Genomic DNA, 13,553 nt, shown 5'->3' on the forward strand with positions numbered 1-13,553 from the left:
AAGCACCCTCCAGCAGGGCCAGTAGCCAAAAGCCTGAGGGTGAGCGTGCATGGCACGTGGCAGGCTGCTAACCACGAATGGCCTTTCCGTGGTAGCCACGTGCATAAATAGTGCTGTGGTCAGCTGGGGAGGTTTCTGGGTGCTGAGAGGGAGAAGGGGGCCCGCTGGGCCTTCTCGCAGCTCTGGCCTCCGCTCTGTGCTGGAGGAGCACAGGGTCCCGGGTGGGGACTAGGCCCTGCTACCGGCTCCCGCAGCCCACATCCGGGCGTGCCAAACCGCAGCCACCTTCTGGCTGCAGGCTGCTGCTTGACAGTGGGGGTGGGAGGCTGTCAAGCAGGGCCCCTCCCTCCCCCCTCCCCACTCCCCTGGCCTGGGGCTCAGCCCCAGCTTCCTCCCAGCAGCAGCTTGTGGAAGTCTGGGTCCCGCCCGCCCCACAGCCTCCAAGCTCCCATCCGTCGCCCACATGTGCCTTTGAAGGCTTCTGCTTCTGTCCTCTGTTTTCTGAACTGACCACCTCATCGGAGACCAATCAGTCACTCTCTGCCATCCTTGGTGCTTTTCTCCAACAGAAGTGAGTCAGAGGACCATTTCCCCTGCTGGTTTCTCTCTCTCTCTCTCTTTTTAAAATTTATTCCCTAACACCCTCTTGAAAGACAGTGGGAGCTAATGCCCCCACCGGCTGTGAAAACAGGTAGCACTTGCTTAAGGGATCATAGCAGGGCAACTGACAAAGGACGTGAGGAAACAAGGCAGACTCTGAGGGCATCCCAGAAAAGAGGGACAGCAACTCTTCCAGCCCAAATACACTTTATTTCTTTTCTCTCGCAGCTGACAGGGAGCCTAGCATATTCATGAAGGGGCCTTCAGGAAAGACCTGGGGTAGGAAGTAAGGGGCTGGCTCTGGGCCAGTGTCTGCGAATGGGGCAGGAGCCCTGCCGGAGTTACCCAGTCCATCCCCACGAAGGGGTGCCAAAGAGAGAGCTGGAAAAATAGAGAGGTAGACGGAATAGTTGGGGGCAGGGGGCATGTTCTGCCCAGGGAAGGGGGGAAGGGAAGGGAGCAGGGACATCTCCTGCAGGGTAGGAAGGAACAGGTGATGGTGGGGGTGAATGACAGAAATAAGTACCCGGACCAGAGGGCAGTCTGGGTGTGAGCGCGTGATGTCTCACAGGATAATGAGGCAGAGATAGTCTAGGACTGGGTGCCAGCACAGGAGGGAGGATGGAGGAAGCTGGGGACAAGGGTGCGCGGTGTGAATTCTCCAGAAGGCAGAGGAACAATTTCTTCTGGGGTCCAGGATTTACCCAGGGCACAGGGAGCAGCAGGCCCTGGAGAAGCCAGACCTGGGCCTGGAGGAGGCTGTGTCCTCAGGAGCTGTCAGACGCCTCTCTGATTCAGGCCAGAATACAGGTCCTGCTGGCCTTTCCGGATGGGCTGGGGTGGAATGAGAGGTTGTGGTCAGCAGGGTGGGAGGAGATAGTTCCCAAGAACGGAGGGCCCCCTGGAGATCTAGCTTTAGAGTCCCAGAAAGGACCTGGCACTAGGAGTCAGGAGGTAGGCTCGAATTCTAACCTGGGCCCCCACTGGGGCCAGATTTGAACCTGTCACTTTCTGGGAGCCTCAACCTTCCCATCTCAAAAATGGGAATCTCAAGACCCCATCAAATGTCCCAGGCCATTTGTCAGAGTGAAATGAAGTCACTTATATGAAAGTGGCTATCACACGCTCAGTCAATATCTGGGAGTTTGTTCAGGTGTGAAAGTCCTGATACGTAACAACTGGTAGGGCACACACACACACACCATCCCCCCGAGACAATCCCACAATCCCGGAGGTTCGCTGCCATGCCAGGCATTAACTCTTTAGTTGTCAAATCGAGAGGCAGTTTAGTGGGGGAGAGGCTGTGATGTCTGGCTGTGTGTGTGTTGGGAGAGGAGGGCAGGAAGCTGGGGGCTATTTACCAAGGAAGAACTTTAATATTTTTACAACCCGTGTGTCTGCACCAGTGCATGGAGTGGGGGGGGGGGACCTCAGTCCTGAATTGACCATGTTAGAGTGTGTGGATATGGTATTCCCCACGCTGAATTCCCACTAGTGGACAAGTCCCAGAAAGAGGGTGTCAACCCCCTACAACATGCCTTGGTTGTAGAAGTCACGCAGCCTTGGAAACTGCCCTGCTCTGCTTGGAAGGAGGCAGACGCAGGCACAGGGTAGCTTGTCTGGGAGCCCTGAGCGAGGGGCTTTCAAGTGTCCGGCCGGCCAGATAGACTGTCCCACTGGTCCCCTTCTCCCCTAGAAAGATCCCCTCCCCCTCTCTATCCCTTGGTACCTCGTAGTCCGGATTGGGAACAGGTGGTGGCTTCTCCTTGTTTTGTCCTGCATAGGATAGAGGGGAAATGATTAGTTCCCACAAGGGAACATCCATCTCGTGGCCACAAGATCCTGATTCGGGCGGGACGGCAACCCCCTTCGTTCTCTCCTCTAGGCCTCCCTTTCTCCATCTTGGCCACCCCGTCTCCTGTTTCCTTCAATCCCATCTCTAACCACTTCCACACTCTTTTTTTTTTTATCATTTTATGACTTTCCTCAGCTCAAAGTCCTTCCATGTGTCCTTTTTCTATGGGTAAGAGAAGGGAAGAGGCAGAAACTAAGATCCCAGAGTCTCTCTCCCCACAGACGGTGTGGAGTTGGAATCTCGTTACTCCAGAACACCCACAGCCGTCTTGTTAATGTACTTCTTGTATCTCTCTAGGGCAGGATAGAGAGAAGCAATCTGAGATGTGATCCCCTTTGTCCAGAGGTTGGCCACACAGGCAGTGTTCTATAGGAGCTGTCTTGAGCTGGCTGTGGACTCGCCACCCATCCTGGCCCAGGCTGGACATCCCCTTTGGCGAGATTCTCTTTCAATTTAACTCTTACCCCTAGTCCTGCCACCAGCACCTTTTGCTCTCATCACGGCTGTGGCATTGGTCTTTCTCTTCTTGCTCCAGTAATAGACCAGCAGCAGCAAGCCCAGAGTGAAGCAGATGTCAGCGACGATGATTGCAACCACCATCATCAGATTCACCTCTATGCAGTTCTTACACACTGCGGGGGACAGAGATATGGGGGAGAGGACGAGACATCATCGAGGAAAGAAGACACGAGGACGGTAGAGACCAGCAAGGAACAAATAAAGGCGATTCTCCCTTTACTACTCACATGCATGCCACGGCCAGAGCCAGACCTTTCAATGTTCGGAACACCAAGCAAAGAGTGAAGGTTATGGGGAGAGGCTCTGGAGTCAGACAGTCCTGGGTTCGAGTCCTAGCTCCTTTAGGCACTAGCTGTGAGAAGTGTTTACAACTCACAAAGCTTCTGTTTCCCCTTGTATAAAATGGGAATAAAATAGGGGCGCCTGGGTGCTTAAGTGTCTGCCTTTAGCTCAGGTCATGATCCTGGGGTCCTGGGATAGAGCTTGCTTCCCCCTCTCCCTACCCTGTGCTCATGCTCCCTCACTCTCAAATAAGTAAGTAAGTAAGTAAGTAAATAAATAAAATCTTTTAAAAAAATGGGAATCAAATAGTACTTAAATCATGGTTGTTGAGAGGACAACATGAAAAAAATCCCTGGCACGTGTTTGGTATAGTGCTTGAAACTAATGTTAGCTATCATTATTATGCCTTAGTTTAGGACACTATCATAGCAGCTTTGCAAATCCTTCTGCAGGCTGATCTCTGGATACAGCACCAGATAAACCCATATTGACGTGCCATAATTCTGGGTTCAATATAATGCAAATGACACAATCCTGTCTCTTGGAAAGTTGTCATTTTAGATCGAGTGCAGTCTGGGCTCTCCCACACGACTCCATATCGGTGTTTAATCCATATTTCAGAAAACACTGATGCTGTGAGGCCCCCGAGAGTCTCAGGATTGAGTATAAGAAAAGCACAAAGTTGCCAGGGGACCGTGAGGTGCGGTAGGGGAAATGATTGAGAATGCCCTCTTGAAATGGCCCTTTCTAGGGTGTCCCATGGTGTTTGCTCTGGGGACCTATATTACCTCTTGCTTTCAGGTAGAGAGAGTTCTTCTTCGAGCCGTCTGAATAGCAGGTATAAGAACCACTGTCCTCCACTTCTGAAAATGTAGGCATAACGTGCTGCGTTGTATTAGCTCCTTGTATTAATACACCATCTTTTTCCCATTTTGCAGTGTTAGATTCAACCTCCTCAGGGCATGTCAGCACTACCATAGTTCCAGAGATGGAGACTTTATAACCTGGGAAACGGGAGAGAAGAAAAGAGAAATTGGAGAGAGAAACTAGTAAAATTTTGGCAAAGGCAGATTAGGAACAGAAGAACCAACCAGACGCAGAAGGTCATCTGTCATCCAGGTCTGAGATGGTCTTGTCAAAGGGGAGCTGTACTGGCTAGGACGTATGAAAGAGGGGATCTGAAGGAGAAGGGGAACCAGAGAACCTTTGGAAGGTGACTTCAGAGTCTAGGCATGGACATGGGGGCTTGGGAAGGGGAGGAGGGAAGTAAAGGAAAGCCTAGGAAAGTCCGTTTGAGAATATTTCCCAAATAGGAATTAGAAGGACCTCAGTTCTTGGGGATAATCTCTCCCAACCAATTCCTTCTCCTTCGTCCACTCAACAGCATCCTCAGGGCCTACATGAAAGACAGAGAAACTTAGATTTCTCTGGAGGTGAACCTGTTGATTCACCTGAACGTGAGAAAAGGAGAGCACCGTAAGAAAATAACCTTGGCTTAAGTTTAAATTGTAGATAAAAATTTTCAAGTGGGACTAGACATTATCCCCAAGAACCTCCCAAGAAGGCCCATCCTTTAGGGAGCCCCAAGCCTTGAAGGTGAGGTATGCTCGTTGAGGCTGTTGAGTTTCATCACGTCGAAAGTGCACCAGCATGTGCCCCTTGATCCCAAGCCACTGAAGCTCAGAAAGTCTTAGAAGCCTGAAGCTGAAAAATCCTAGAAGTCTTCAAGCTCAGCCTCTTACATGAGCAAGAACTTTATTCTGGGTAGACATGAAAGGGTCTTCTCAGAGTTAAAGACCTTCACTCATCTTTGCAAGATCTTTGAGCCACTGATTCTTGGCCTTACCTATTTTTCACCATTCGGATATTCTCTCTTATAATCAATAGAATCCCTCATAGTGGAGATCAAACACCCTTCTCCTTATTTTACACCACTTTTCTTTTACTGCCCTTGAATTAGGTAAAGGACCGTACTCATTTGAAGGGAATGGCTCTTCCAATAAAAACTGGCTTTACGTTGAACCATCTCCTATGTATAATCAACTCTCGATTATTTTTATTAGAGGGAGGCACTTTTGGTGTGGACAACTGAAATCCACTAATATAATTTAGGGACCCAGCACATTCCCCAGAGCAGGCAATGTTGTCCTGGGAGGTGCGGCTGGAGTGCATCCTTGTTTTCTGGAAGACCTGTGGCCAGGACACAGGGTGGCACTAGGTTATGCTCAGGCCTGGATGTGGCAGCTGGAAGACAGGAGAGGTGGTGATGCTTAGAGACAGCCCTCTCCCCGTTGGGAGCTTTTCACTACAGAATGCTGTTGGGAGCAGAGCACTGGACTGCATCAGAAGCCCTGTGTTTGAATCCCAGCTCTGCCTTAGGCTGTGTGTCTGAGGACAAGTCATTGAATTTCTCTGAGCCTCAGTTTATTCATCTGGGAAATGGAGATGAAACACCTACCTCACAGGATATTTGCAAGTATGAGATGGATTATGCTTGCAAAAATGAATGGTACATAGCAGATGCTTAAAGAAAAATGTTAGTTACTTTCTTCCTTTCCCTCTTAGAGTCCTGCTATGATGGAGAACAGAACTGAGTTCTGACCCAGTTGCTCAGGCCCTCTCTGGCTGAGATCACACGGGATGGTAAACAAGTCATTCTTCAGATTTATCTATCTGCTAATAATTGGGGGTTGAGTATAACGACATAGGTAGTTGATATTATTTTGACTTAGAAATAATTTTCAATACTGCTATTTCTTGGTGATGTTAAAGAAGCCAGAAATAATAAATAAAACTGTTTAAAAGTAAATAGACGGGGCACTTGGGTGGTTCAGTGGGTTAAAGCCTCTGCCTTCGGCTCAGGTCATGATCCCAGAGTCCTGGGATAGCGCCCCGCGTCGGGCTCTCTGCTCAGCGGGGAGCCTGCTTCGTCCTCTCTCTCTCTGCCTGCCTCTCTGCCTACTTGTGATCTCTGTCTGTCAAATAAATAAATAAAATCTTAAAAAAAAAAGTAAATAGACATTTCACTCTGCTTGGTGTGTTTGTTTGAAAAAGAAATGCAAAGAATGCAAAGAAAATTGCTCAGGAGTTTTATCAGCACAGAATTTGGTAGCGAAGCTTAGACATACATGTTCCAAATGAGGGCTTGGACGTCTGTGCCTAGAAGTAGTTCGAAAGCTCACAAAGACTTGATACACATCCGGAGACAGAGTTTCATGATGGTTAAGAAAATGAACTTCAGGGGCACCTGGGTGGCTCAGTGGGTTAAAGCCCCTGCCTTCAGCTCGGGTCATGATCTCATGGTCCTGGGATCGAGTCCCACATTGAGTTACCTGATCAGCGGGGGAGTCTGCATCGGGCTCTCTGCTCAGCGGGGGACTGCTCCCCCCACCAATGCCTGCCTCTCTGCCTACTTGTGATCTCTCTCTCTCTGTGTCAAATAAATAAATAAAATCTAAAAAAAAAAAAAAAAGAAAATGAACTTCAGTGTCAACTAAATCTGCATTTATATTTATCTCGGTGTTTGGACTATTTATTTTCTAAACCTTGGTTTCCTTATCTGTAATATAGGGACATTAGGAGAATTAAATGAGAAATTCAGGTAAAATATTCAGGGCAATAAACACCTAGAATATGCATGCTTAATAAACTCTAATGCTTATTACCTAGTTGGCATGCTTCCCATATAATAATAACGAAAATTCACCCATTGCTTCTATATGTCAGATCATGTTCTAAGTGAATCACTTACTCCATCCCTAACACAACCTTACAAGCTAGGTATCATTATCATTTCCATTTTATACACAGTGATGTTATAGCACAGAAGAGTGAAGTAAATTATTCAGATACTCAACAAATAAGAAGTTGATCCAGGATTCAACTACGGCTGTCTAGCTTCTTAACCTTACACTACACAGCCTTAGCTCCTCTGCCTAAAATATCCTTCTTTCTAAAATACAAGTTCATCCTTTATTATTATTATTATTATTATTTAGAGAGAGATAGAGAGAGAGTGCATGTGAGCGGGGAGGGACCCTGATATAGGCCTCGATCTCATGACCCTGGAGTCATGGCCCTAGCTGAAATCAAGAGTCAGACACTTAACTGACTGAGCCACCTCAGCATCCCAAAGCTTATCCTTTAACACTCAGCTCAAGAATCACCGCTGGGGAGCCTTCCCCAGCCCTCCTCCGTAGAGCTGTCCGCTGCTATTTTTATAGCTTGTTTTACCCATGTCACAGCACGCAACACACTGTGTTATCGGTTATTTGTCTCTCACACAAGACCATCAGCTTCTTGAAAAAAGGGAATAAGTGATCACTTACTCATTCAAAAAATGTTTGCTGGGCACCTACTATGTGCCAGGCCCTGGTCCAGGTAAATAAGGCACCATCTGTGCCTTCAATGAACTTGTGATTTGCATGAAAATTCAGTGGTGGCTCCCACCCACACCCACATATGTTTTCTTCCCTGAAAGCATGTTCAGGGATCCATGATAGAGACAGACATAGGCACATTTCATACAGATCCTACCGATAGACAATTGTATTTTTCCTCTGGTAGTTCTGGTTCTCAGTGTTTATTACTATGATTGTCCTCCATACCATTTTGTTCCACATTTGAAAAGGGGTGGTGTACAGTGAAAATCCTCTTACCGGAAATTTCCTCCGAAACTGAAAAGGAAATGATAAGCCACTATTAGCTACACTTGTGTCAGCTCCTGAGACCAGACCCTGCTCCCTTGGGTTAGGACCTTCTGAAACTAATGCAACATTGTGTGTCAACTCTATTCAAATAAAAATAGAGAAAGAAAAAGAAAAAAGACTGCATTGTGGCACTGAATCAGCCTGTCAGCAATGTTTATGACAGGTGAAATGATTATGGACAAGTTTAATATTAACTTTCAAATTCTCTTACAGTATTTTTTTTTAAAAAGTTTTTTAAAAGATTTTATTTATTTGGCAGACAGAGATCACAAGTAGGCAGAGAGGTAGGCAGAGAGAGAGGGGGACGCAAACTCCAGGCTGAGCAGAGAGCCCGATGTGGGGCTTGATCCCAGGACCCTGGGATCATGACCTGAGCCGAAGGTAGAGGCTTTAACCCACTGAGCCACCCAGGCACCCCCAAATTCTCTTACAGTATTACAATGTGATTTTCTGGAGAGCCTGGCTGGCTTGGTTGATAGAATGTGGGACTCTTGATATTGGGGTTGTAAATTTGAGCCCTACATTGGGTGTGGAGATTTCTTTAAAAAAAAATCTTGGGGCGCCTCTGTGGCTCAGTGGGTTAAGCCTCTGCCTTCGGCTCAGGTCGTGATCTCAGGGTCCTGTGATCGAGCCCTGCATCGGGTTCTCTGCTCAGTGGCGAGTCTGCTTCCTCCACTCTCTCTGCCTGCCTCACTGCCTACTTGTGGTATCTGTCTGTCAAATAAATAAATAAAATCTTAAGAAAAAAAGTCTTGGGGCACCTGGGTGGCTCAGTGGGTTAAAGCCTCTGACTTCAGCTCAGGTCATGATCCCAGGGTCCTGGGATCGAGCCCCACATTGGGCTCCCTGCTCAGTGGGGAGACTGCTTCCTCCTCTCTCTCTCTCTGCCCGCCTCTCTGCCTACTTGTGATCACTATCTGTCAAATAAATAAATAAAATCTTAAGAAAAAAAGTCTTAAAAAATTAAAAAAATAAAATGTAATTTTCTAAATTAACAAAAAAGAAGAAAACAATGGATCTTCAAATTCCTCCCAGCTGTATAGGAAAAGCCATTTGGGGCCCTACACCCTACCTTAAACAACTAATGGCAATTTACAAAAATGGATCCTAAGTAGTAATTTCGCAATATCAATGATTACATCATACACCTTAAACTTACATTGTGTTATATGTCAATTATATCTCAATAAACCCGGGGAAACAAGAAGATACGTATTGCACGTAAATCAATGATGAAGAAAAATCAATTCTAACTGGCAGAAGTATGCAGAAGAGACTAGTTACCCTGAAGCACACGAGTGCTCTCGACGTAAGGTAACATTAAAGCATGCTGCAGGATAAAAAAGGAAAAAAAAAAAGGATTCTAAAAACATTGCCTGTGGGGCAGTGTCACAGTGTGTAGACGGGCCCGGTGGCCACCTTTAAACACAAAACTGGGTCACTCAGCTCAGAGGAGCTGATTGAGCAGAAAGGCTTCCAATGTTGGGACACTCCTGCCTCTACCTCTCTGATCGGGAAGTCTGTCCAGGCCAGGCATACTCACACTCGTGTGCACACACGAAGGTACATGCACACACATTCAGAGCTTTGGAAATGTGACTCTAAAAGGTGCACCCAAATGATGCCCCAGAGGCTTAGTTCCCATGTCCCCATGCATATGTTCATACCCTCTACAAAAGCCCACATCAAATACGAAATGCAAACAAATGGAACTTTTGGCACATTCAACTCAACAGTCTCGGGTTTTTTCTTTTGAATGGTTAAGACTCGTATTTCCTATGGTCTCCGTTGCTTATCCTCTTCTGGGCTGGAACTATCTCTAGACTGATCAGGAAAAGGCAAAAGAGAACATGGTAGAAACTCCTTTTATGGGTGTCTGGGGAAGCTCTGTGTGTGTGTGTGGAGGGTGGTCTTAGAGAAAGCTCCGTTCATAAAAACAAAGAATGCCAGGTTGATTTCATAACAAGGAAAGAAAGCATATCTTACCTTCCTGCCCCCAAGCGCCAACTAGAAAATTAAAAAAAAAAAAAAAAAGGAGTTAGTAAATGTTGTGGGCCCCTGAAATTCCAAGCAGAGAAAGTGATGTGGTCTGGTCTCACTGTTTCTGAACAGCTAGAGTCTTTCCCAACCATCCCCTGATCATACTCATTCCTGTACCCCAGGTAAGTGACACGTACTACTGGGTATGGACCAGGGGTTCCCGATCAGTTGGGACGAAACAAAACAAAGCATCTAGCATTAAACATAAACACTCAGTATTTGACACACAGGAGTTAGAAAAAGTTAAGGCTACTTTTTGAGCCACTGGAGAAACAGCGAAAGAATTTTGCAGCCAAGCCTCCATTTTGAAAATTGGACTGCGGAAGAAAAACAAGCTCTCAGTTAGGCACACACGTTGAAATTCTCGCTCTGTCTCAGGCTCTGGCTGGCCTGATTGTTCAGTTTTTCCATTTGTTTTCTGCTTGACTCAGAGACGAAGATATTTGACATTCCCCTGACTCATCAAGTAGAGCCTGTGTGTGGAAAAGCCTGGGCTCCTCACTCAGCAATAACTTGGGTTCATTGTGATGACCGGTTTCCCTGATGTTGCCTCGAAGTTTTCCAAATACCTGGACCTCCCTTTTACCAACAGCCTCTACATGGAGTGAGACCCCCCCACCCGCGCAGCGCCCATCCATTTCCAGAGCAGAGAGGGCACATCTCATGATGCCGGATCTTGAGGGGTGCTTGGGACTTTGATATCTGGTCTCTCTCTCTCCACCTTCCGCACCCCCTCCGCCCTGGGAAAGCATAGTTGATGTTATAAGCCTCTAAGAAAATGCCTGACCACTCCTTGCAGGGGTCACATCCTGCCCCTTGACAACCTCAGAATGTTTTCCTTGGACCAGTCGCAGACGGAGAAACCCAAGAGCTCGTTAGCAATGCGAGTTGTAAGACCCATCATTTCAGTCCTACGGAGGTAGAAGCCGCAGGATGCTGGGAGATGTGTGTGAGGCTTCCCTCCTGAGAGATGCACAGCCAGGCAGGAAGTGGAGACATGGGGGCCCTGGATCTGAGAGAGGAGCCCCAGCGATGGGAGGGTCGCCTTGTCTACGCTGCTGAAATAAAACCATCCTGAGCCATTTTACACCATGTAGCCACGTGTAGAGAGACGGTGCTGTTCCCCAGGTCAGCTTTTGCCCTTACTAGCTGTGTGGCTTTAAACAAGTTATTTACTATCTTTGTGTGTCAGTTTCTTTGTCTGTGAAGTAAGAGATGGAACCTTCACCTTCCAAGATGGAGGTAAGAATTCAATTAGTTGACACATGCAAAGAATTTTTTCTTTATACAGTCTCTGGCACTTAATAAACGGCAACTTTTAAAAAAAATCTTATCTCCTATGGGATGTGGAATTGCTTTTGGTTATTTATCAACTTATACTCTCTTGTTTCAAAAGGACTAAATTAATTGAAAGCTCTTGGTCATCAGAAAGGGACTGAGGGTTACGAGGTGTGTATAGTCTCAGGGATCAAGGATTCCCCTGCATGGTTTGAGTCCAACTATCTGCTCTCCTTACAAGGAGGGGAGGAGATTAGCTCTTCTAATCTCTTTTGTGTTAGTTCTTAGAGCCTGGGTCGTTCACTGGTGAACGAGCTTGTTCTTGGACGCAGAGAGACTTCTCTGCTTTCAAAAGCTATGATCCCAAATGTTTTTCTTTGCTCCCTGAACACCCTCCCGCGCATCTTTCTCATTAGCCTGCAGTCTTAGATCCCAGAGCCCTAACGTTGCACAAAACATTCCTTACATCTTCTGGTAGATGAGCCTCTGTGGGACCACTGGGCAGCACCACGGTCGGCTGCGAGCCTTCTCACAGTCTGGAGAAATACCACCTTTTCTCATTTCATCCTACTTACCTGATAAGAGACAGAGTCCCAGAATTCTCCAGAGGTTTCCCGGCTGCATCCTTCTCTCACTGGACGGACCCTTGCTCTACCTAAGATGGCGGAGGCCGGCGGCTTATTACTTCTGAAAAAGAAACCAGAGGACTTTCCCAAAACCCCTGCTGAAGGTGAGGACCCGAGGTCATTGTTCCCAACGCCAGGATGAAAAAGGGGACCCGTTAGAGGGAGACTCACCATTTTCCGAAGCAGGCACCTAAGGCTGGGAGGGGAGGGGAGGTTTTGAACCCCACACAGGAAGTGTGGAGGGGCCTCTGGGCCTGTAGGGTTCTACGTCACTTGGAAACGTTCGAGGCAGACGCAGCCACCTGGGTCGGCTGGGGAGCGATGGGCCCCATATCTTCCCATAGCACAAGCGACGGGGCTGTGGCAAAACCTGGAGGGAGGATGAGAAATACCTGCAATTTAACTGTGCGGAGCCTTGCACGGTGATAAAGCCATGGCTGGGACTCCCTTCACCAATATCCCGCCCCCCAAATAAATTGTGACAAGGTGGGGGAGCACTGAATATTTGCTTTTTTTTTCTTTTTTGTTTATTCATTTAAGAGACAGAGACAGACACAGAATGCACAAGCAGGGGAGGGACAGAGGGAGAAGCAGACTCCCCACCGGCCAGGGACCCCCCGACACGGGACTCAGTTCCAGGATCCTGAGGTCATGACCTGAGCCGAAGGCAGACGCTCAACCCTCTGAGCCACCCAGGCACCCGAATATTTGTTTGTTTGTTTGTTTTTTAAAAGATTTTATTTTATTTTATGCATTTATTTTTAAAGATTTTATCTGTTTATTTGAGAGAGTGAAAAGGGTGTGAGAAGGCGAGCATGAGCAGGGGAGAGATGCAAAGGGAGAGAGAGAAACAGACTCTCTGCTGAGCAGGGAGCCTACCTCTGGGCTCTAAACCAGGACGCCAGATCCAGACCTGAGCCAAAGGCAGATGTTTAACTGACTGAGCCACCCACGTGCCCCTAAAGATTTTATTTTTAAGTAATCTCCACACACAACGTGGGGCTCGAACATACAGCCCTGATGCCAAGATTCGCTGGCTCCGTGGACTGAGCCAGCCAGGCGCCCCCTGGCTTTCTTTGCGGTGCGCGCATCACGGAACGGCAAGGTGCAGATGTCTCCTTAACAAAGCCTATTGACTTGAAAATACACGTTGGCTTAAAACCATGAGATCCCCACTCCCCCGCCCTTTTCTGGCCTATAATATTTACAAAAATGTATATGCCTTTTTACAAAAATATTTTAAAACACAACATTCAGTGTTGGAAAGGGTAAAAGGTGACAGTCTCAAAATCCGGTGATTTCAGTGTATATTGATACAGCCTTTATTTTTTTTTCTAAGATTTTATGTATTTATTTGACAGAGAGAGAGATCACAAGTAGGCAGAGAGGCAGGCCAAGAGAGGGAGGAAAGCAGGTTCCCCGCTGAGCAGAGAGTCTGATGCGGGGCTCGATCCCAGGACCGTGGGATCATGACCTGAGCCGAAGGCAGAGGCTTAACCCACTGAGCCACCCAGGTGCCCCGCCTTTCTTTATTTTTAAGTGTACATTAATCTAATGCTACTATATGCCAGGCACTGTGCTCAGGGCTTTGCCAGCATATGTCATTTAATTCTCAAAACAACCCTCCAAGGTAGATGTTGTCTT

The 13,553-nt window shown here is 47.3% G+C and overlaps 1 protein-coding gene across 2 annotated transcripts; it reads right to left on the reverse strand.

Moving 5' to 3' along the window:
- Nucleotides 1-756: 756 nt before the first annotated feature.
- CD3E (CD3 epsilon subunit of T-cell receptor complex) lies at nucleotides 757-12,113 on the reverse strand. Of its 2 annotated transcripts, XM_080817135.1 has the most exons (8): nucleotides 12,081-12,113; nucleotides 11,859-11,970; nucleotides 9,952-9,972; nucleotides 7,915-7,932; nucleotides 4,045-4,260; nucleotides 2,920-3,087; nucleotides 2,330-2,376; nucleotides 757-1,434 (listed from the first exon to the last, which is right to left on the reverse strand). In XM_080817135.1, exons 2-8 carry the CDS (start codon nucleotides 11,905-11,907, stop codon nucleotides 1,378-1,380), a joined length of 576 nt encoding a protein of 191 aa, XP_080673261.1. In that variant the 5' UTR covers nucleotides 11,908-11,970; nucleotides 12,081-12,113; the 3' UTR covers nucleotides 757-1,377. The 2 variants fall into 2 exon arrangements, with proteins under 2 accessions (XP_080673261.1, XP_080673262.1); XM_080817136.1 differs by lacking the exon at nucleotides 7,915-7,932 and having other exon boundaries at nucleotides 773-1,434; nucleotides 12,081-12,111.
- Nucleotides 12,114-13,553: the final 1,440 nt, after the last annotated feature.

This window comes from Martes martes, assembly GCF_963455335.1.
Source record: "Martes martes genome assembly, chromosome: 10".
NCBI classification, from domain to species: domain Eukaryota; kingdom Metazoa; phylum Chordata; class Mammalia; order Carnivora; family Mustelidae; genus Martes; species Martes martes.